Genomic DNA, 25822 nt, shown 5'->3' on the forward strand with positions numbered 1-25822 from the left:
ACAAGAGAAAACATAATTTATGCTTAACTGATAAATTTATTTCTCTTGTAGTGTTTTCAGTCCACGGCCCGCCCTGTCTTTTTGAGTCAGGTTCTAAATTTTAAATTATAACTCCAGTCACCACTGCACCCTATAGTTTCTCCTTTCTCGTCTTGTTTCGGTCGAATGACTGGATATGACATGTGAGGGGAGGAGCTATATAGCAGCTCTGCTTGGGTGATCCTCTTGCAACTTCCTGTTGGGAAGGAGAATATATCCCATAAGTAATGGATGACCCGTGGACTGAACACACTACAAGAGAAATAAATTTATCAGGTAAGCATAAATTATGGGTTTTTTTCTTTCATAATTCAGATAAAGAATGCAATTTTAGGCAACATTCTAATTTACTCCTATTATCAATTTTGTTTCGTTCTCTTGCTATCTTTATTTAAAAAAGAATTAATTACACTGATTGCAGAAAACTGCAACCAGGTAATTGACCACTGCTGCGCTCTCTCAACGGATAGCTAAATGAGTGCAGCAACCAAAAAGTGAAGGGGTTGTCTTTAAAAATATTTAATTGCTTATATTAATCCCTATAGGTAAAAATCACACATAATAATTTAAAATGTAGTACATAAACATATACAATAAAATCACAACAATACAACAAACATTACAATTGGTAAAAGAGGGAGAGCAAATGCACAGTCTCTTTAATAGAAATAGTCCGTTGGTTAAAAGTCTTTTGGTATGCCAGTTGGTGTGTTAAAAAAGCAGAAAGGGCGTCAAGCAAGCTCCTGATGGGTTAATAGCCAGTGTGAAAGACCAGATGTTTAAGAACTGTCTCAGGGGGCTCCTCTCAAGTCGAACCGCTTGTATTTCCTCAGCGTGTCCCAAAGGTTTTGTAGCAGACAGAGGTCCGGTATGTCTTTTGCTGTATCATCCAGCCTCCAGAAAGCTCAGCCCGCCAGACGGAACTTCAAAATAGCAAGGCGCTCCTGTACGCCAAAACAGAAACTTCAGGCTACGGAAGCCCAAAACGACCAGAGTACTAAGCAACGCGTTTCGGCTGATTCACAGCCTTTCTCAAGCTCAATACTGATGGTATCACAACTCCAACCTTTATACGCTCCCACTTAAAGGGATATTTTCATTGGAAAGTTCATGTTTGTACAAAAAAGGATACTAACAACTTTACACCTTTTGGTATTCATGCGGTACAATAACAATTCAAAAATTCATATACATTTATAAATTGATATGTGAATAGGATATATGAACGGGAACAGATAATATTAACTTGAACAGGTGATTTGATCTTTACTTCATATACAAAAAGGTCATTAATTTCATCATTACACTAGATCACTTTTATAATTTCACTAGATCGTCACTCCAGAATACCTATTTTGATAACGTGGGGACTTGATTATACTTTAAAATCACTATTGTTAGATATACCTAAAAAACATAATTGATCCTATTATGCCAGTTATATAAACTGGAAGAATAATTAAATATTAAAATTCCCTATATTAAAATATAAACGATTATTTGGGGCCCTGTACTAAAAAAAAAAAAAAATATATATATATATATATATATATATATATATATATATATGACTAATGAGTAGTTTATAGAGAAAACTAGATGTTTTAGTGATGGGCAGATATACACAATCTTCAAAGAGTAGACTCCTATATGGGATACACAGGGTTATGTGTGGAGCAAAATATCCTGCTGTGGTTACTCCTAAATAGGGTGCAGCAAGTGTGACAAATAAATAATTAAAGGACTAATGGATAAAGAAAAACTGATGATATACATAAATAGTTCAAAATTTAAATTTAAAATATAAAATGAACCTTCAAATATAAACAGAGTTTAAACTTATGGCCTATCATTGGGTCCTTCCAGACTTATTCTGGGAATAAAATATCATCAAATCTACAACATACAGAATTTGTAAAACCAAAATTTGAATTCTAAAATTTTAAAATTAGAATTAAAATATAAAATTCATTTTTGTTTTTATTTTATTTCAGATAACTGTTATCTGAAATAAAATAAAATAAAAACAAAAATGAATTTTATATTTTAATTCTAATATTAAAATTTTAGAATTCAAATTTTGGTTTTACAAATTCTGTAGGTTGTAAATTTGATGATATTTTATTCCCAGAATAAGTCTGAAAGGACCCAATGATAGGCCATAAGTTTAAACTCTGTTTATATTTGAAGGTTCATTTTATATTTTAAATTTAAATTTTGAACTATTTATGTATATCATCAGTTTTTCTTTATCCATTAGTCCTTTAATTATTTATTTGTCACACTTGCTGCACCCTATTTAGGAGTGACCACAGCAGGATATTTTGCTCCACACATAACCCTGTGTATCCCATATAGGAGTCTACTCTTTGAAGATTGTATATATCTGCCCATCACTAAAACATCTAGTTTTCTCTATAAACTACTCATTAGTCATATATATATATATATATATATATATATATATATATATATATATATATATATATATATTTAGTACAGGGCCCAGTATAATCAAGTCCCCACGTTATCAAAATAGGTATTCTGGAGTGACGATCTAGTGAAATTATAAAAGTGATCTAGTATAATGATGAAATTAATGACCTTTTTGTATATGAAGTAAAGATCAAATCACCTGTTCAAGTTAATATTATCTGTTCCCGTTCATATATCCTATTCACATATCAATTTATAAATGTATATGAATTTTTGAATTGTTATTGTACCGCATGAATACCAAAAGGTGTAAAGTTGTTAGTATCCTTTTTTGTACAAACATGAACTTTCCAATGAAAATATCCCTTTAAGTGGGAGCGTATAAAGGTTGGAGTTGTGATACCATCAGTATTGAGCTTGAGAAAGGCTGTGAATCAGCCGAAACGCGTTGCTTAGTACTCTGGTCGTTTTGGGCTTCCGTAGCCTGAAGTTTCTGTTTTGGCGTACAGGAGCGCCTTGCTATTTTGAAGTTCCGTCTGGCTGGCTGAGCTTTCTGGAGGCTGGATGATACAGCAAAAGACATACCGGACCTCTGTCTGCTACAAAACCTTTGGGACACGCTGAGGAAATACAAGCGGTTCGACTTGAGAGGAGCCCCCTGAGACAGTTCTTAAACATCTGGTCTTTCACGCTGGCTAGTAACCCATCAGGAGCTTGCTTGACGCCCTTTCTGCTTTTTTAACACACCAACTGGCATACCAAAAGACTTTTAACCAACGGACTATTTCTATTAAAGAGACTGTGCATTTGCTCTCCCTCTTTTACCAATTGTAATGTTTGTTGTATTGTTGTGATTTTATTGTATATGTTTATGTACTACATTTTAAATTATTATGTGTGATTTTTGCCTATAGGGATTAATATAAGCAATTAAATATTTTTAAAGACAACCTCTTCACTTTTTGGTTGCTGCACTCATTTAGCTATCCGTTGAGAGAGCGCAGCAGTGGTCAATTACCTGGTTGCAGTTTTCTTTAATCAGTGTAATTAATTCTTTTTTAGCATCTGATAGTAAGGAATAAGGGAATCCTTAATTTTTCACTGCAGCTTTGAGTTGTTTTTTCCAGCGCTAAGGTTACACTCTTATCTTTATTTAAAAAGCAGGAATATAAACCTTAGGAGCTGGCCCATATTAGGTTCAGCACCCTGGATAGCGCTTGCTTATTGGTTGCTACATTTAACCACCAATAAGCAAGCGTAACCCAGGTAATGCTTGCATGCTCTATCTGAATCATTAAAGAAAAAAATGGGTTTAGTATACCTTTAAGTTCTAGCACTCAGATGGTATATGTCTCAGATATTTAAACCATTACAAAAATGAAATGGGTGCTAGAACCTTAGGTCATGTAGTAGTTCTTTAAAGCAATAGCTCATCTCTGCTATTCAAACATATCAGATTTACCACCTGGGGATTGAACTTTATGCCTTGTTAGATAAACCATTTGAGATCTCTTTGTTTTTTTAAATTTAAAACAATTTATCTATTTCAGACCTCTAAACACTTTCAGTGAAAGAATCATATTTTATACTTGGATGTATTTTAACTGTTAAAAAATAACAAGACAAGAAGACAATGAATGGTAATCCATTGTATAGGTTGAATGATCTCAGTTGTTTACGCTTTTATGCCAACAGAACACAAGACTGGAGGACAGTCTGTTTGTTATTCAACAAGAACCCAGTGTGGGTTTTTCCTCTGCAGAGACTGACATTTCAACATGAATAGTGGATGCATTGCCACAACATATGTATTAAAGAGACCTCTAGCTCCAGAAGGACACCGGCTTAGTTTTACAAAGACTGTGTTAACGTGCAATAGAAGCAGATGTGTCACCTTTCCGAGCTCAGTCAGGCAGCAGTTTGAAATACTCCTTACACATTTCATTTTTCCTACCTATTTTTTTTTTTGCCTGTAGTTATTTTTATTTTTTTAAGTAATGTACATATTTTTGAGTTCCTTGCCTTCCCCTTGGCAGAGTGTTTTTTTTTCTAAGGATGACGTTTTGGCCCATTATCCAGTGAACTTGCTGAAATGAATGACACATTGCAGACATGTGTGATGGCACAGAAAGTGTACTCCCAGTGACTCGCTTGTAAACATTGAATCAATTTACTCTTTTCATTTAGAGATGCACTATAGACGAGCTGTGCATGCACTTTCTCTCGGGTGCATGCATTAGCTGCACTGTATAGAGTGCGTTGAACTATTCTCTATGCCGCTACACTACAGGAAACAAATACTAAAGGGACAGGGACAATGAGCCCAGTAGGAAATAAAACGTAATTATTAAAAAAAATTAACAAATGCCTAAAGAATAATTGTGATATAGGTGGCGATGCCATGTAGATTAAATGTGCCAGTTTTGTAAAGGTTTTATTTACTAACACTAACAATACAAAATACAAACATTCATCCTCTGATCGGTATTCACTAACAATGAGGAGGTCAGTAAGAGGCAGCCATCTTAACGGGATAGAATTCAGAGAGAGGACATTTCTGAACCTGCCAAACTAGGGAAGAGGATTGTTACTGGTGAGTATTTTATAGGTATATAAGCCAAGGTAGTGCTAGTTTTAATGTATGTGCCATATTGTTAGCATACAGGACACAAGTGCATTTAAGAGGAATAGAATCATTGTCACCTGATAACAACATGCGTTCCCACGTACACTCATTTCTGCTTCTTCAGATCCTCAGCACAGTGTATCCATGTCACCAGTGTGTTTTCTCTTAGCTGGTCCTCCAATCTTCCAGCACTACCACTAGTCTGCACCTGCAATTTATTTGGTATATTGTTTCATCATGCTTAGAATACAGTCATCTTAGAGAATGTAGAACAAGCAAAAATGTCAGATTGATACGGCAAAAGTAGACAAAAGTAAATAATTTATGATTTTTACCATGATATTGTATTTTGATTTATTTATTGGGAGTTATATTACACACACATATATATATGATTTGGGTTTTTTGGGGGGTTTCAATCGTTTTTCTTTGTTACATTTTACTTTTTATATTTCATATAAATGGTAAATGAAGATTTGTTAAATTATATATATATATATATATATATATATGTATGTATGTGTGTGTGTGTCAAAGAAAGCTCTAAAGCTTTAATGTCTGTAATGTCTCCTCACAACAAATGTGTGTGTTCGATATTAACATCAGTAATAATATAGTTATTCATCTGCTACGTGATCTTTTTTTCCAGGCAAAAATGTTGTATGACATACACATCAGCATTTGATTTTGATATGTACGTTATGTGATTAAAAAAAATATTCTACATATGCATAGCAGAAATAGTTAAGCTTTGTATATAAGAATTGCAACAAGTAAATTATGGTTGATAATCAAGGCTGACATAAAATAAACTTCAGACATCAGATTACCACTGGATTCGGCCATCCTTCAGAATGATATTGATCTCTCAAGTACAACCTGCAAAGTCAAGGTGCAGACAAGGTACAAAAAGTTCAGTCTGTTTGCTATGTTATGATGGTTTACCGCAACTATGTTTCTTTAACATAATCAGAGTCTACATGACATAATTGAATCTACATTTTTGTATACCCCTTTTTATTTCTAGGAAATGGTTTGGCATTAAAATTTTCTGTCTGGCAGTGCGTTCCAAGTTAAAAATATAAAGAATGAATGGATAGTTCTGATGTGCTATTTACAGTTTGCATTTCCAGCAGTAAGATATCATACATTGACTGTTAATGTGCTTACTCAATCTAAATGTCTATCATTACTTGCATGTTCAATTTAAACCCACAGTGATGTTTAAAGGGACAGTCTACTCTAGAATTGTTTTTGTTTAAAAGATAGATAATCCCTATATTACCCATTCCCAAGTTTTGTATAACCAACACAGTTATATTCATATACTTTTTACCTCTGTGATTACCTTGTATCTAAGCCTCTGCAGACTTCCCCCGTATTTCAGTTCTTTTGACAGATTTTTTAGCCAAACAGTGCTAACACGTAAATAACTCCACGGGAGTGAGCACAATGGTCTCTATATGGCACACATGAAAAAGCCTGTCAAAATGCACTGAGATAAGAGGCGGCCTTCAAGAGCTTAGAAATTTGCATATGAGCCTACCTAGATTTAGTTTTTAACAAAGAATACCAAGAGAACAAAGCACATTTGATGATAAAAGTACATTGGAAAGTTGTTTAAAATTGTATGTCCTATCTTAAAAGTTTAATTTTGACTAGACTGCCCCTTTAATATGGTTACTATTGCATGCTATTGGTCATATTTAATAAAAAGTGTTTTTAAATTTGTTGACTCTTTGGGAGTCAGAGAACCATTATTTTGAAGGATGTAGCAAAACAATTAAATATAACTTTATTTGTATAATTAGATATAGCTGGATAACAAGCTACAGTATTCCTTTAGGATACTATGCAATCTTGCTTTTACTTTACAAACTTTACAAAAAAAAAAATCATATAAGTAATGGAATTAACCACATACTGACTTAAAAAAATCTGTACATGTCTAATAGGAATAATATGATTTAATAGTAAATCATTAAAATAAGTAAAACAATTTTATTTTATTGTCTGATTATAGCTTTTATTTTTATATCATTATTTAAATGCAATAAATAAATCATTACCTTATCCTGCATTTACTGAAAACTCCAAACTCTCCAGTGTGCAGGCTGTTTTATTACCTAAAGGCAAACTTAAATTATTAGGAATGCATATGTTCTTGTAAATATGTATTGCCACAAATTTTACAGCATTAAAATGTTTTCTCTCGTTTACTGTATGCATGCATTTCTATTATATGAATTATGAATTTTATATATGTTTAATGTAAATACACTAATAGTTATTTTTGTTGATTAATAACAATAACTCAAAGTGTAGGAATAATCAGGCTGCACTCCTCTTTTGGAAAATCAAAAAATAAATTATTCAGTAAGATTCACGACTTAATAAGTAACATTCACTATTTAAACCTCATATATCATAAGCCTAATCTATATGATAACTATAATGAGTAATTAAGTGTATAACTATCCATATATAGGTAGTAATATGCTGAAAAATACACACTAATCTTTTTTCACCCCACCAAGTTCTTCAATATGATTCATTATAACCAAAGTGCATTCTAAATTTTATTAAAATGTCTGTGAAACATTTTGAAAAAAAAATATTTTTCTCTGTCTTAAGGCTAATGAGCCAATGATCAATACAACTTATATACAGTGATGTTTTTGACAAAATATATTCAATTAATATATATTAATATATTAAATTTTTCAAAATAGTTTTAAGTTCTTTTCTTGTTAGTTTCAAAGAAAATAATTTACTAGCTTTTAAAAATGTGTAATCTAAGTGTGATTTATTACTTTTAAAAATCAGGATGTGATCTAAACTGATGATCTCAAAGTACTCAACAAAACACTTCAGAAGTCAACAGAGATCCTATTAGTGATCAATTTCAGCATGAATTAACTGTTTTTAGCTCCAAAATGTAATGACTGGCTGGAGAAAATAAAGTCTTCTATATGAAGAATATTATTATATGAAAAGGGTAAAGATTTTTTGGAAAGTTGAGAAATTTGGAAGCATTTGATTAAATAATTAGTTTTTGTTTTTGTGTGTGTGTGTGTGTGTGCGTATATATATATATATATATATATATATTTATTAATAGAGAGAGAGAGAATTGTGAGAAGTGTTCAGTAATCATTGGTAGATATGTTAAGATATGAGCCTGGTTTAATGCAATGTTTAATATATAATACATACGTCTAAAAAAATTTATATTAATATTTTTGGAAGAACAAAAAATAACTATTAGTTTTCATTTTGTGTTTTAGGGGATATTGTCCAACATAAAAAGCTTGCCCAATAATATTTAAATTATTTGAGCAGAGCATATTACCAAATCAATTATCTATTCTACTTAATAAGGGAAGAAAAACACTGAGACATGTTTTGTTGCCTTCGTGCAACCAAAAAGAAACAACTAAAGCTGTTTATCTCTCCAAAAATATTTTTTTTTTATGGCATTAAAATATTAATAATATTTTTGATCTCCTTCAAGCCTGTGCCAAGTGTGTTTTCAGTAATTTCATATAACCTGTATTTAAAATGTATAATTTGGTCCTGTTTTATTCAGTTGATCCTCACTTTTACTCTTTATAGTTTCAGTCCACTTCATATTAATGTAAAATAGGATAGTACGAAAATTATGTTTTAAATATAATTTGGTTCTTAAACGTTTCTCTGTGGTTCCATTCAATTTTAATATGCCTATAAACTTTACATTTAGAATACAACAATGTTTTATCTGTCACCAGAGGATTTACAATTTGTATTTTTTATATTATATTTAGTTATGTATCAATAAAAACACATCTGTGATGTTTACATGACCAACAGTCAATAGATCTTGTTAAAAAAAGATTTAAATAGTGAATGTTACACAATGTGAAATTTAATCATAAAATAGCATATTCAAATAGCATAGTTGATAAAAAGCATCTATTATCTACCTCTACATACCTAAATACCCCCTATTTGCATCTTAGTGTCATTTTCATTTTGAAGACGGCTATCCCTGTTTCAAGTAGTCTTTAAAGCGTTAATGCTCATCTCATGAGTCTTCTCTATTCTTGTTGTGCAGTCCAGTCGTTCCTACAGTTTGGACAAATAAGAATTTGCATGTCTTGCAAATGATACCTGAATTATTTTTTTAAGTTCACTTTTTCTTTATATTTTTTTTTTAATCCATCTCCCGTCCTGTAGCAAATTAGACGGCCGGATGAAAACAAAGTCGTAACTAATAGAGTTGGATCGTTCAAAGTAAATATTTTAAAAATTGTGTTGCTGTTTTTCCATAGCCACGTTTTTCACATTTTTTTTTATTATCATTATTTTCAGATTTTGCGTCAAATCACATGTTCATTTTGTTGACTTCACCTCTAAAATTTAATATCACACAATATATATTTTGTCTTTTGATTTTGGTCCAAGATGCAAATGATTTGTATATATATATAATTTTTTTTTTAATTAAAATTTTCCTTAGATATCTTTAGGATGTTTTGTTTCTTTAATATAGCTCTAAAGGTTGAATGCTTAAACAGATTCATTTTGCCCTGTAACCATGTAGTAGTAACATAATTTGTTAAATATAATTTAGGTTAAATGAAAAGTGAAGAAATAAACAAAAATGTTAAATACTAATAATTAAATAGAAAGTTCACACAAAAATTAATAGTTATAGAAGTTATCCTAAACTCATTAGCACATTTCCATTATCCTGAGTTTTAGCTTTTGATAAATGTATATACATTTTCCACTGCTTACTAAAGATCAGAGCCAGAAAGCCTGCCTAATGTGAGGATTTTTGTTTCTATACGCTATAGGCATTAATAATCCTCAGAATGTGCATGCTTATCCCTGCTATTTTTGAGTTTCTTTACTGTATTAGTCTATAGGATGTCAGCAGGAAGGCTATTCCATGAATCTACCCTGGCAAAAAAGTTCTATTCTAAATTATTTGCTGAATTTGTCCCCACAATCTTGATCTTAACTTCCTCTTTTTTAATGTATTAACCCCTTATAAACATGGATATACCCTGTATCTTGCATGTCCTTAAAGTGACATAAAACCCAATTTTTTTTTCTTTCATGATTCAGATAGGACATACTATTTTAAACAACTTTACAATTTACTTCTATTATCAACTTTTCTTCATTTTTTTGTTATCCTTTGTTGAAAAGCTAGGATGTAAGCTCATAAGTGTGCACATGTCTACAACACTATATGGCAGCAGTTTTGCAACAATGTTGTAGCACTAGATGGCAGCACTATTTCCTGTCATGTAGTGCTTAAGGCATGTGCACGCTACCTACCTAGGTATCCCTTCAACAAAGAATAAAATGGGAACAAAGAAAATTTGATAATAGAAGTAAATTGGAAACTTTAAAAAAAAAATGTATTTTCTATCTGAATAATGAAATATTTTTTTTTCTTTAATGTCGCTTTATTATTATTATCATTTATTTGTATAGCGCCTCACAAATTCCGTAGCGCTGGGTACGATAGGGGTGTGCAATGACAAGGATTTGTGATAAAATACAAAACTAAACAAATCTAGTGCAGGAGGAAGAGGGCCCTGCTCTGGAGAGCTCACAGTCTACAGGTTTAGGGTGCAGAGACATAAGGTTGGGGTAGCTTGCCACATCGGTTGTAGTTGCAGCAGTGAGTCACACAGTTCATGTATTAGTTTGGTTCGGATGAGTGATGGAGGAGAGATGGTAAGCTTCTCTGAATAGGTGAGTTTTCAAGGAGCGTCTGAAGCTATACAAGGTTGGAGACAGTCTTATGGAGCAGGGTAGAGAGTTCCAGAGAACTGGAGCAGCACGTGCAAAGTCTTGGTGGCGGGAGTGGGACGTAGAGATAACAGGAGTGGAGAGACGTAGGTCAGAGGTTGATCGAAGAGGATGGGATGGGGAATATTTCACGATGAGAGAGGAAATATAGTTGGGAGTTAGACTGTTGAGTGCTTTGTAAGTTAGGGTTAATACTTTAAATGTATATCTGGAGTGTATGGGGAGCCAGTATAGAGACTGGCAGAGCGGAGCAGCTGATGTAGATCGGCAACTTAGATGGATGAGAATAGCAGAAGCATTCATATTAGATTGGAGGGTGGAGATGCTGTGTTTTCGAAGGCCATTTAGGACTAGATTGCAATAATCAATGCGTGACAAAATTAGGGAATGAATAAGTATGTTTGTAGTTTTTTGAGTAAGGAAAGGATGAATTCTGGAAATGTTGCGTAGGTGTGAACGGCAGGATTTGGTAAGTACTTGTATATGTAGGTTCATTGTGAGTTTTGAGTCTAGTGTGACCTCAAGACAGCGGACCTGGGGTGAGGTGTTGAGAATAAAGTCTCCAACCGTCAGAGAAATGTCAGGTGTTGGATGTCTCGAAGAGGGGGGAATAAGAAGCAGCTAAGTTTTGGACAGATTGAGTTGGAGGTAGTGTGAAGACATCCAAGAGTAAATTGCAGAGAGGCAGTTGGAAAGCTCGTTGAGTAAAGAGTGAGAAATATCAGGAGAGGAAAGATAGATTTGGGTATCATCAGCATATAAGTGGTACTGGAATCCAAAGGAGGCCATCAGTTTTCCAAGGTGAAGATGTATAGAGAGAGAAAAGCAAGGGGCCCAAGGCAGAGCCTTGCAGTACTCCAACTGACAGAGGCATAGGATCTCAAGATATGTTGTTAAAGGAAACTGAAAACAAGCGGTTTGAGAGATATGAGGCAAACCATGAGAGGGCTGTGTCTCGAATGCCAAATGACTGTAGTATTTTTAAGAGGAGAGCATGGTGAACTGTGTCAAAAGCAGCGGATAGGTCAAGAAGAATTAGTAAGGAGTAGTGGCCTTTTGCTTTAGCTGATAACAGGTCATTTGTTACTTTAGCAAGAGCAGTTTCTGTTGAGTGTTTAGGGCGGAAACCAGATTTAGTGGATCAAGAATGGAGTTGTGAGAAATCGAGTTGAGCCGATTATAGACCAGTCGTTAATAATAATAAGTTTCAATCAAAGGGAAGTAAGGAGAATGGTCGATAGAAGGCGTGGAGGGGTCAAGCAAGGGCTTTTTTAGGATTGGTATGATTGACGCATGCTTGAATGTATCAGGAAATGTGCCAGCAGTGAGAGATTGGTTAAAGAGATGAGTTAGGGTAGGGGTTAGTAAAGCAGAGAGAGAGGGAAGAAGTCGTGAAGGAATAGGGTCAAGTGGGCAGGTTGTGAGATGAGCCACGGATAGGAGTAGAGAGACTTCTTCCTCTGTTACAAGAGGAAAGTAGCATAGAGTTTTGTTAATAGAAGGGGTGGGTAGGATTGCTGGGTTTGAGGGGTGTGAGGCGCAGATATCTTTTCTAATGGTGTCAATTTTATTTTTGAAGTGATCAGCAATAATCTGAGCAGTGAGTTTGGTAGTGGGCGGGGGTGCAGGCGGACGTAGAAGGGAGTTAAAGGTTGAGAACAGCTTTCTGGGGTTTGATGCGTGAACTGACACAAGGGAGGAGAAATATACTTGTTTGGCCAGTCTGAGCGCAGAGTCTTAGGACTTGAGGATTAATTTATTATGCCGGAAATCAGCACAGGTGCGTCCCTTTAACAGGTTTTTGGCCCTGTAATTGGAAGGGTCTCGCAGAAAGTGGAGAGACATGCTGTTAAATCATGCCTCACTCCTGGCGCTGTCTTTTTAACCCCTTGAAAGTTAAACGACAACCGTCGCACAGGGTACATTGGCTGTATATTTTTCCCTCTCATGCACTACGTTTTATATTGGATGGTTGTGTATTGCACACACATTTTAATAGATAAAATAATAGATGAAGCTTTAGAGTATGCCAAGCATGAAAAGTTATGATTATTGATGTAACATACAGAAATTCTTTGGTAATTTATTGTTCATTTTTATATTACCTTTTACACATAAACCCAACCATATAGTTGTGTTTATGTGTAAATGATATATATAAGGTATGCTGTTAAAATGTTACGTCAAGACACTTCATATGTTTTGTTTTATAGTGTTACTTGCAAAAGCTTTAGAACAGCAAGACTATTCATGTTGTATGGTTAGGATTAACAACTTGTTTGCTTGTCAGATTTGCCCGTTTGCAGGAGTGCGATAATTAACCAGCCATTACAAGAGACTGGTTATTGTTACCACAAGTTTGCAGTAGCAATTAACACTACGAAAATTAACCAGATATCAGATCTCTGATTAATTTTCTAAAAGTGCCCAAAATGCCCTTAAAATAGCACTAGGCAGTTTTGGGGCTTTAAAGTTGGCTGGTGTGGGGGTGTTAGAAAAAAAAAACCAGCACAGAAAAGTGCCTTTACATTTTGGTCTATAGGAACTCTGTGTTCCCAGTAAATATATATGTATATGCTTATATCCATATATATTTATGTGTTAATATGCGTATATACACATTATAAAACATAAATCTATATGTATATCAGCATATACATATATATTTATTAACTTCTGCTCATCGCTGCGCTACTTACCTCCTTCGCTTGACGAGGTTCTGATTAGTTTGCATTGCTGTAAACTTGTAATTCCAGTGCACATTAGCATGCACTGATATTACAAAGTGGAGTGCAAATATCGCTTTAGCTAAAGCGATATTTTGCACTCCACTTGTAATCTGGTCCCTAGCATGGTGAATATTTGTCACACATTCCTCAAAATCCCTTTTTGTCTCAGGACAAACCGACTTGCATAAATCCTTGCTATAATGTTATATTTTGAGCAAAGTACAAGAAGCATAATTATATACAGAAAAAATAACTAAACTACTAAATTGTTTTAGTGCTGAAAAATTATCTGCTATTTCAGCTGCAATAATTTGCACCCTAAGCATTCCTTCCATCATTGCATTCGTAGCTTGTAATTAGTCCCTATAAGTCTGGGTCTATAAATAGGTACATTATCTGTGCACACATAAATATGCATGTATCTGCCAGGAGTGCTCAACTTCTCACATTGTACAGATGCCTTCAATGTCCTACATACATGTATTTAATATTCTTTATGTAACCAGATTATAGAATAATAGTTGTAGTCTTCATTAACTTCCTTTTAAGACTGATACTGTGGTTTATTAAAGGATCCTATGCCCCAGTGATAAACAAAGGACATTAAGATGTCATGGCCAAGATATGAAAAAATGATAGGTTATTAAGAATATTTGTTTATAACCAAAAGCACTTATAGTATGTTGTATACTCCATGAATCTACTTACCATACATTGTGGGGACCTGCAAATTCAACATGTCCACAATGAAAATCTATAAAGATTCAGTTTACAATATATTTTTGAAGAAATCCTATAAAATACTATAATAAACATTTGTTTGTCTCTAGAAATTAGTTCAAATAAAGGCTAGTATTAAGAAAGGATTGGAAAGATTGCACTTTTTTTTTTTTAATTGTTATTAAGGGTTGCTTGGAATCACAAGTTTTGTCTGCTGGCATTTTATGCTGAATACCTTTATTCCTGCATCTGCTATGTCTGTAGTGTTTTCAAAGACCGCATTGTTTAAAATGCATTAAAATAATTATTTTTCTAATTTGGAAAATATGAAGGAAAAGTACGTAGAGGAATTATAGTGACCTTGTAAACAGCGGCAGCAAGAATAGAACAAACATTTCTTTCATGTAATTGGCAAGAGTCCATGAGCTAGTGAGATATGGGATATACAATCCTACCAGGAGGGGCGAAGTTTCCCAAACCTCAAAATGCCTATAAATACACCCCTCACCACACCCACAATTCAGTTTTACCAACTTTGCCTCCTATGGAGGTGGTGAAGTAAGTTTGTACTTGATTTTTATGATTTCTTCTGTGATAAGCGCTTCTAAGCATTCTGAAGCCCAATTACTCTCAGAGTACAGTGTTTGTCAGAGGGATGTGAAGAGAGTATCGCCTATTTGATTTTATGGTTTTCCTCACTGGAAATCTTTTCAAGGGTTCTCTGTTATTGGTCGTAGGGATTCATCTCCTACCTCCCTTTTTATATTGACAATATACTCTTATATACCATTACCTCTGCTGATAGCTTTCAGTACTGGTTTGGCCATCTGCTATATGTGGATGGGTGTCTTTCGGTAAGTATGTATCATTATTTAGGACACTCTCAGCTATGGTTTGGCGCTTTATGTATTAATATAAAGTTTTAAATATATGTATTTTACTTATATTTGCCATGAGTCAGGTTTATGGGTATTTCCCTTTGCAGTCCAGCAGTTTCGTTATGGGAATCATGTTTTATGAAGTTTGTCTTACCTGGGATATAGTCTTTTTTTAAATTTGACTTTTTTTTTCTGGAAACTTGCGGGCATATTAGGCTTACGAGGGCGCAAAAAAATTCTCAGCTTCCTTTTGCGTTGTGCATCATATTTGGCACCAAAAAGATTAGTTTTATGTTACCTCACTTCCTATATGCTCTTTGCCTTCTTTATGCTCAGAGGGCTATGCTATTTGCTTTTTTTGCAATTTTAGCATTTGCATTTTTCCCATTCCTGAAAATGCTATATGGGGAAATAAGATATTTCTGTTTAATGTTATTTTTTCTTTTTTTACATTTTACATGATGTCTCAATTTGATCCTGTCTCAGAAGCTGCTGTAGGAACCATGCTGCTTGAACTCAGTTCTACCAAAGCTAAGTGTATCTGTTGTAAGCTAGTTGAGATTATATCTCCAGCTGTAGTATTTAACAGTTGTCATGATAAGCTTTTGCATGCGGAAAAGGTTTCTATTAGTGCTAGTACAGTATCTGTTGTTCCTTCAACATCTAAAGTACATGATATGAAAAATTATATTGCTGAAGCGATGCAGAAGGCTTTGGCTGCTATACCTCCTTCAAATAAACGTAAAAGGTCTTTTAAAACTTCTCGTAATACTGATGAAATTTGTAATGTCCGGCAACATCCTGATATATCCTCTTCTGATGAGGATCTCTCTGACTCAGAAGATCCCACTTCAGACATTGACACTGATAAATCATCTTATCTTTCTAAGACTGAATTTATTCGTTCTTTGTTAAAAGAAGTGTTAATACCTTTGGATAATGAGGAGTCTGGTCCTCTTGATAATAAATCCAGTAAACGTTTAAATTCCGTCTATAAACCTCCTGTGACTACTCCTGAGGTTTTTCCTGTTCCTGATGCTATTTCTGATGCTATTTCTGATGTGATTGCTAAGGAATGGTCTAAGCCTGGTACTTCTTTTGTTCCTTCTTCAAGGTTTAAAAAAGTTGTATCCTTTGCCAGTGGCTAAATTAGAGTTTTAGGAAAAAGTCCCTAAGGTTGATGGGGCTATTTCTACTTGCTAAACATACTACTATTCCTAAGGAAAGCTTATTCGCTTTCTGGCTATATGCTCAGACCTACCATTTCAATGGCTGATGTTGCAGCTGCATCAACTTTTTGGTTGGATAGCTTAGCACAAAGGGAAAAAGACTCTGATTTGCATAGCATTGTTCATTTGCTTCAACATGCTAATTATTTTATCTGTGATGCTATTTTTGATATCATCAAGAAGATTAATGTTAAATCTATGTCTTTTGCTATTTTAGCTAGAAGAGCTTTATGGCTCAAATCATGGAATGCTGACATGGTATCTTAATCTAGGTTACTATCTCTATCATTCCAGGATAATAATTTGTTTGGTTTACAGTTGGATTCTATTATTTCCACTATTACTGGGGGGAAGGAAGTTTATTGCCTCAAGATAAAAAGTCTAAAGGCAAATCTAAAGCTTCTAATCAGTTTTGTTCCTTTCGTCAGAATAAAGAACAGAAAACCACCCATTCCCCTAAAGACTCTGGCTCCAATTGGAAGCCAACCTCGAGTTGGAATAAATCCAAGCCTTACAAGAAACCGAAGCCAGCCCCCAAGACTGCATGAAGGTGCGGCCCTCGATCCATTTCTGCTGGTGGGGGGCAGATTGAAATTATTTCAAGACGTTTGGGCAGGTTCCATTCAGAATCATTGGATTCAGAATATTGTCTCCCAGGGGTATCGAATAGGTTTCAGAATAAGACCACCTGTGAGAAGATTTTTTCTTTCTCACGTTCCAACAAATCCTGTGAAAGCTCAGGCTTTTCTGAAGTGTGTTTCAGATCTGGAGCTTTCAGGAGTGATTGTACGAGTTCCAATTCTGGAACAGGGTCTGGGTTTTTATTCAAATCTATTAATTGTTCCGAAGAAGGAAAATTCTTTCAGACCAGTTCTGGATCTGAAGTTTTTGAATCATTTTGTAAGAGTCCCAACTATAAGGACTATTCTGCCTTTTGTTCAGCAAAGTCATTACATGTCCTCAATAGACTTACAGGATGCATATCTTCATATTCCAATTCATCCAGACCACTATCAGTTTCAGAGATTCTCTTTTCTAGACAAGCATTACCAGTTTGTTGCTCTTCCATTTGGCCTAGGAACAGCTCCAAGAATCTTTTCGAAGGTTCTCGGTGCCCTTCTATCTGTAATCAGAGAGCAGGGTATTGTGGTGTTTCCTTATTTGGACGATATCTTGGTACTGGCTTAGTCTTTTCATTTAGCAGAATCTCACACGAATCAACTTGTGTTGTTTCTTCAAAGACATGGTTGGAAGATCAATTTACTAAAGAGTTCTTGATTCCTCAGAAAAGGGTCACCTTTTTAGGTTTCCAGATAGATTCAGTGTCCATGACTCTGTCTTTAATAGACAAGAGACGAATGACATTGGTTTCTGCCTGTCGAAACCTTCAGTCTCGATCATTCCCTTCAGTGGCTATGTGCATGGAAGTTTTAGGTCTCATGACTGCAGCATCAGACGCGATCCCCTTTGCTCGTTTTCATATGAGACCTCTTCACCTTTGCATGTTGAATCAATGTTGCAGGGATTATACTTTGATATCACAGTTGATATACTTAAATCCCAACATTCAACTCTCTCTGTCCTGGTGGTTAGTCCATCATCGGATTATTCAAGGGGCCCTCTCTTGTTCGTCCTGCCTGGACTGTGATTTCAACAGATGCAAGTCTCACAGGTTGGGGAGCTGTCTTGGGGTCTCTGGCAGCACAAGGAGTTTGAAATCCTCAAGAGGCGAGGTTACCAATCAATATTTTAGAGCTCCGTGCTATTTTCAGGGCTCTTCAGGCTTGGCCACTATTAAAGAGAGAATTATTTATTCGTTTTCAGACAGACAATATCACAACTGTGGCATATGTCAGTCATTAAGGGGGGACTTGCAGTCCTTTAGAGATGAAAGAAGTATCTTGGGTACTTTCTTGAGCGGAATCCAACTCCTGTCTAATTTCTGCAATGCATATCCCAGGTGTAGACAATTGGGAAGCGGATTATCTCAGTCGTCAGTCTTTACATACAGGGGAGTGGTCTCTCCATCCAGATGTATTTTGTCAGATTGTACAGATGTGGAGTCTTCCCAAAATAAATCTGATTGCTTCCCATCTAAACAAGAAGCTTCCCAGGTACCTTTCCAGGTCCAGGGATCCTCATGCAGAGATGGTGGATGCATTAGCAGTTCCTTGGTTTTACCAACCTGCTTACATTTTTCCGCCTCTAGTTATTCTTCCAAGAGTAATCTCCAAGATCATATTGGAACAGTCACATGTGTTTCTGATAGCACCAGCATGACCTCACAGGTTTTGGTATGCAGATCTTGTCCGGATGTCCAGTTGCCAACTTTGGCCACTTCCTTTAAGGCCGAACCTTCTGTCTCAAGAGTTGTTTTTCCATCAGGATCTCAAATCGCTAAATTTGAAGGTATGGAAATTGAACGCTTAGTACTTAGTCAGAGAGGTTTCTCTGACTCAGACTTACGAGCCTGTAGCACAGTTTTAATCACTGTTTCAAGGAAGATTTATTATTGGATTTGGAAAACCTATATTTCATGATGTTTTTCTCATAAATTCTCTTGGCATTCTTTTAGGATTCCTAGAATTTTACAGTTTCTTCAGGATGGTTTGGATAAAGGTTTGTCTGCAAGTACCTTGAAGGGACAAATCTCTGCTCTTTCTGTTTTATTTCATAGAAAGATTGCTAAACTTCCTGATATTCACTGTTTTGTTCAGGCTTTGGTTCGTATCAAGCCTGTTATTAAATCAATTTAAAAGTGTCGCTTTTTAAATAAAGTATTATTTTTTTAAACACTTGCTTTTGTGGTGTATGTCACCATTTACAAATTGCTGAGAACATTGGAACAATTTATGTGGTGGCTGCTGCTCGTTTTGGTGTTAACAGTCAACTGGACGACTGTGATGTCCCAGTAAGCTGTTATTGCACCTCGAGGTGCATATCATCTTGTAAGTGCAATTTTAAGGTTACTTATTGCTCTTGTGTAAATGTTACTGGGCCATTGGTTTGCCTTTTTTGCTTATCTAGGCATCAGACAACAGGCTCCTTCTAAGAAATTGGATTGGATCTCTGCTGGTTGATATCAGTGAGCTGGACCACTGCGAAGTTCCAGTCTGCCCCATTAGCACAGTTGGGTGCTTTTTGTTTGTGAGTATATACATTTATCTTTTTTTGTCTACATATGCTTTGGTGGTATTAGGCCATTGTGGCACCTCTGTTTTTCTTTCTCTTATTATTTAAGTTATTTTCTTGAAATTGGATGTGAAATTTATAAGACAGACTTATTTTTTTGTGGATTTAATTTTTTTCAGTGGAAATAGCTGTTTTTATTTTATCTCTCCCATTCTAGTGACTCTTCTGTGGTCTCCCACATCTTGGGTATTTCTATCCCATATGTCACTAGCTTATGGACTCTTGCCAACATGAAAGTTTTTTTAATACATATACTTATCTCCTTTCCTTCTTAATACAGAGAGAGTCCACAGCTGCATTCCTTACTTGTGAGAAATACTGAACCTGGCCACCAGGAGGAGGCAAAGACACCCCAGCTAAAGGCTTAAATACCTCCCCCACTTCCCTCATCCCCCAGTCATTCTTTGCCTTTCGTCACAGGAGAAGCCATTTTAGTGGGAAGGATGGAGATCCTCTTCCTTTTCGTCTATTTCCTTTTAAGATCACAGTCCTGGGCTGTACAGGGGGGTTGTGTCGTTGCTCATCCCTACTTGGCTAACACTTTTTGTGTGCTTGCCTATCATTTTAATGTTCCTTTTAAGGATAGTTTATTCTGAGAGGAATCTCTTTTTAGGAAGATGTTTTGTCTCGTGGGATATTTATTTACGACTTAGGTTGTCGTCGTGTCTGGAGACTTCCTAATGAAGCATCTCTGTCTCGATTCGAGATGATGGTTCCCTCAATATTTTCGAGAAAGAATTAAGGCCTTGGAGCTTATAATTGTTTTATCTGGGATTTTCGCAGATTACTAGCCCCAAAGCTAGGGTTTCAGTTTTTTTTCTGTTCAGGCTTTAAATCGCTCTGACAGATATGATTTCTGAATCTAATCTTTCCTTCTGCATGAGAGAAAGTTTTAATTTGGTTCTGCTATTCTGCAGTTTTACCGTTTAATGAGAGAGCGAATCTGAGAGACAAATTTCTTTCTCTTATTCTTTTAATGTGGTTAAAGCCCAGTGTCCGAGATCTCCCCTACACCTGAATAATCCAAGTGTTTTTGGAAGCCGACTCAGTCATGGAAAAGGTCCAAGCAGAGCAGAGGCCCGCCTAACCTAGGTTAGCAGGAGGGGCCAGTTCCAGGTCCTATCTTGGATCGCGTTGTGGACTGACCTTTGTTCTTTTCAGACGCTTGATTCAGGGATGTACAGGATTCATTGGTCATAGCTAGGCTTCAAATCTGAGCCTTCCAGGGCAGTTTTCCTTCTCTTGATCCTGTCTTCCAGACAGAGAGAGGGAAGCCATTTTAGGTGTGTGTGAGTTTTTGTTCTCCTTTGGAGTCATTGTCCTGGTGCCTATCACAGAATGAGATATTATTCAAAGCCGTTTTTTTTTCGTTGTCCCGTAGAGGGAAGTACTTAAGCAAGCTTACAATGTCTCCTCATACCAGAGGGAGACGATAAGGTCCGCTCTACCCTTGGTACAGGAAGAGCAGTGTGGGTCCACTGTTGAGGAAGGTTATGATACCTTTTCATTCCTCCTCAAGGAACACTTCCGGTTCCTAGGGTTGTCGTTTCTTGACAAGTTCTTCTAGTAAATTGCTCCTTCCATTTTTGGTCTCGCTACTGCTTCTAAAGCCTTTTAGGAATCTAGGGTTTCTTTTTGCAGTGGCCAAAATCCAGATCTAGTGGTACCTTGCCTTGTTTAGACGATTCTGGTTCAATCTTCTGTCTTTCTCAATCTTCAGGGATGTAAGAATATCTAGACCAGAGTTCTCTGGTGTAGGCACCAGGTTGGATTCCTGGATGCTTATTTAGTCTTCATAGACATGAAGACATTTCTATCGTATTGGTGAAGTTATGAGTTAGCTTCATCAGGTCGTGCCCTCCAGACCTCTTTTAGGCTATCGCTGGCTCTGTGTTGGGTGGTGATGATTTGTCTTAGGGTCCGTCTTGGACTTCATTCCATTTGCCAAGTCTCATCTCAGCCGAGGCTCGGTGTTGGCTGAGGCAGTGGAGTGGTGCTGTTTCGAATATGTCTTAACAGACTTACCTGGACTACTGGTTGAGAGAATCTTTGTCCAGATCTCCTTGTCCTGAGGGACACCTTTCTTATATCATCCGGGGTGGTTTTGACTTTGTTTGCAAATCCGTCAGGATGGTGAGGGCGTGCCAAGAGGGCATAGGGCCTGTGGACTCAGGAGGTTTCCCTTCCGGTTCATTTTATGGAGCTTCAGGCTATCTTTTTGCTCTGAGGGTTTAGTCTCCTGGGTTAGTCCCAGTTGATAGATTCTAGTCAGTTTTACTCTCGGTGGTTTAGATCGCTAGCTGAGGGGAACGAGAGACTCCCTAGCGATTAGGGTAGTGTCTCGGGTTTGGTAGTCAGCGATCCACTCCCTGGGTGTGATCATCTGGGACGGATGTTCTCTACAGACATTCCCTTTATCTGGAGATAAGGTCTCCATCCGAGGGGTTTTCGGATATTTGTAACTGGAAGAAGACGCTGGATGAGAATCTCAGGATGTCCTGTCTCAATACCAAGTTACCCACAGATGGGTCGTGTTTCAGGGATCCTCAGGCGGAGCTAATGGATGCATTAGTGCTGCCTTAGAGCTAAAATACAATTTCTTTCATGTAATTGGCAAGAGTCCATGAGCTTGTGTCGTATGAAATATACATTCCTACTAGGAGGGGCAAAGTTTCCCAAACCTCAAAATGCCTATAAATACACCCCTCACCACACCCACAATTCAGCTTTACAAACTTTGCCTCCTATGGAGGTGGTGAAGTAAGTTTGTGCTAAGATTTCTACGTTGACATGCGCTTCTCAGCATTTTGAAGCCCGATTCCTCTCAGATTACAGCGAATGTCAGAGGGATGTGAAGGGACTATCACCTATTGAATGCAATGGTTTTCCTCACGGGAGATTTATTTCATAGGTTCTCTGTTATTGGTCGTAGAGATTCATCTCCTGCCTCCCTTTTCAGATAGACGATATACTCTCATATACCATTACCTCTACTGATCTGCTATATGTGGATGGGTGTCTTTCGGTAAGTATGTTTTTATTACTTAAGACACCTCGGCTATGGTTTGGCACTTTATGCATTAATATAAAGTTCTAAATATATGTATTGTACTTATATTTGCCATGAGTCAGGTTCATGTATTTCCTTTTTTTTGCCGACTGTCAGTTTCATATTTGGGGAAAATAAACATATTAAGAAATATTTTTTCTTACCTGGGGTTTAGTCTTTCTTTACAAATTGCGGGCAGAATTAGGCCAGAGGGTGCGCCAAATGCTAGACTTTATTGCGTCATTCTTGGCCAAGAATCTTTTGGCTTGAAAGTACGTCCGTTGACGCAAGTTCGTAATTTCCAGCGTCGTAATTGACGCTGAGTTCCTTTCACAAGGTTGCGTCGTTAGTGGCGCGAGTGTGTCATTCCGGACGTTGTTAGCACCAAAAAAATTTCAGTTGTGTTGTGCGTCATACTTGGCGCCAAATTTTTTCTTTATTTTATTACCCCATTGCTATTTGCCTCTTGCCTTTTTCTATGTCAGAGGGCTATGCTATTTGCATTTTTTCCCATTCCTGAAACTGTCATATAAGGAAATTGATAAGTTTGCTTTATATGTGGTGTTTTATTTTGCAAGATGTCACAATCTGATCCTAGCTCAGAAGTATCTTTTGGAACTTTGCTGCCTGATATCGGTTCTACCAAAGCTAAGTGCATTTTATTTCTGATTGCCATTTGTAAATAGTTGTCATGATAAACTTTTACATGCAGATAATGTGTCCATCAGTAATAGTATATTGCCTGTTGCTGTTTCTTCAACTTTTAATGTACAAGTTATACCTATGAATTTTAAGAATTTGTTACTGATTCAATTCAGAAGGCTTTGTCTGCTATTCCGCCTACTAATTAATATAAAAGGTCTTTTAAAACTTCTCATAAGGTTGATGAAATTTCAAATGACCGACAACATAATGAATTATCCTCCTCTGATGAGGATCTATCTGTTTCAGAAGATCCTTCTTCAGATATTGACACTAACAAATCTACTTATTTATTTAAAATGAAGTATTTTCATTCTTTGTTTAAAGAAGTGTTAATTACTTTGGATATTAAGGAAACTAGTCCTCTTAATATTTGAACTAGTAAATTCTGTTTTTTAAAAACATCCTGTGGTTACTCCAGAAGTTTTTTTCCTATTCCTGATGCTATTTCTGATATGATTTCTAAGCAATGGAATAAGCCGGGGACTTCTTTTATTCCTTCTTCAAGGTTTAAAAAATTGTATCCTTTACCAGCAATTTTTATAGAGTTTTGGGAAAAGATCCCTAAAGTTGATGGGGCTATTTCTACTCTTGCTGTACGTACCTCTATTCCTATGGAAGATAGTACTTAAGTTCCTTTTAGATAGGAAACTTGAATCTTATCTAAGGAAAGCTTATTTATATTCAGGTCATCTTCTCAGGCCTGCAATTTCTTTGGCGGATGTTGCAGCTGCATTTTTGTTGGAGAATTTAGTGCAACAAGAATTGGATTCTGATTTATCTAGCATTGTTCGCTTACTGCAACATGCTAATCATTTCTGTTGCCATTTTTTGATATCATCAAGATTGATGTTAGACCTACACTGTGAGCAGAATTATTAGGCAAATGAGTATTTTGACCACATCATCCTCTTTATGCATGTTGTCTTACTCCAAGCTGTATAGGCTTGAAAGCCTACTACCAATTAAGCATATTAGGTGATGTGCATCTCTGTAATGAGAAGGGGTGTGGTCTAATGACATCAACACCCTATATCAGGTGTGCATAATTATTAGGCAACTTCCTTTCCTTTGGCAAAATGGGTCAAAAGAAGGACTTGACAGGCTCAGAAAAGTCAAAAATAGTGAGATATCTTGCAGAGGGATGCAGCACTCTTAAAATTGCAAAGCTTCTGAAGCGTGATCATCGAACAATCAAGCGTTTCATTCAAAATAGTCAACAGGGTCGCAAGAAGCGTGTGGAAAAACCAAGGCACAAAATAACTGCCCATGAACTGAGAAAAGTCAAGCGTGCAGCTGCCAAGATGCTACTTGCAACCAGTTTGGCCATATTTCAGAGCTGCAACATCACTGGAGTGCCCAAAAGCACAAGGTGTGCAATACTCAGAGACATGGCCAAGGTAAGAAAGGCTGAAAGATGACCACCACTGAACAAGACACACAAGCTGAAACGTCAAGACTGGGCCAAGAAATATCTTAAGACTGATTTTTCTAAGGTTTTATGGACTGATGAAATGAGTGAGTCTTGATGGGCCCGTGGCTGGATTGGTAAAGGGCAGAGAGCTCCAGTCCGACTCAGACGCCAGCAAGGTGGAGGTGGAGTACTGGTTTGGGCTGGTATCATCAAAGATGAGCTTGTGGGGCCTTTTCGGGTTGAGGATGGAGTCAAGCTCAACTCCCAGTCCTACTGCCAGTTTCTGGAAGACACCTTCTTCAAGCAGTGGTACAGGAAGAAGTCTGCATCCTTCAAGAAAAACATGATTTTCATGCAGGACAATGCTCCATCACACGCGTCCAAGTACTCCACAGCGTGGCTGGCAAGAAAGGGTATAAAAGAAGAAAATCTAATGACATGGCCTCCTTGTTCACCTGATCTGAACCCCATTGAGAACCTGTGGTCCATCATCAAATGTGAGATTTACAAGGAGGGAAAACAGTACACCTCTCTGAACAGTGTCTGGGAGGCTGTGGTTGCTGCTGCACGCAATATTGATGGTGAACAGATCAAAACACTGACAGAATCCATGGATGGCAGGCTTTTGAGTGTCCTTGCAAAGAAAGGTGGCTATATTGGTCACTGATTTGTTTTTGTTTTGTTTTTGAATGTCAGAAATGTATATTTGTGAATGTTGAGATGTTATATTGGTTTCACTGGTAAAAATAAATAATTGAAATGGGTATATATTTGTTTTTTGTTAAGTTGCCTAATAATTATGCACAGTAATAGTCACCTGCACACACAGATATCCCCCTAAAATAGCTATAACTAAAAACAAACTAAAAACTACTTCCAAAAATATTCAGCTTTGATATTGAGTTTTTTGGGTTCATTGAGAACATGGTTGTTGTTCAATAATAAAATTAATCCTCAAAAATACAACTTGCCTAATAATTCTGCACTCCCTGTACTG

At 36.3% G+C, this 25822-nt stretch overlaps 1 protein-coding gene across 1 annotated transcript in view; it reads left to right on the forward strand.

Annotated features, from left to right (window-relative positions):
* The window catches only part of GPHN (gephyrin), a 1061400-nt gene that overhangs the window by 709216 nt on the left and 326362 nt on the right, over window positions 1-25822 (forward strand). Inside the window, 1 exon segment of the mRNA XM_053697683.1 lies at window positions 9320-9376. Within this exon segment, the coding sequence (XP_053553658.1) occupies window positions 9320-9376 (57 nt within the window).

The sequence above is a fragment of the Bombina bombina genome, chromosome 1 (assembly GCF_027579735.1).
Source record: "Bombina bombina isolate aBomBom1 chromosome 1, aBomBom1.pri, whole genome shotgun sequence".
NCBI lineage: Eukaryota > Metazoa > Chordata > Amphibia > Anura > Bombinatoridae > Bombina > Bombina bombina.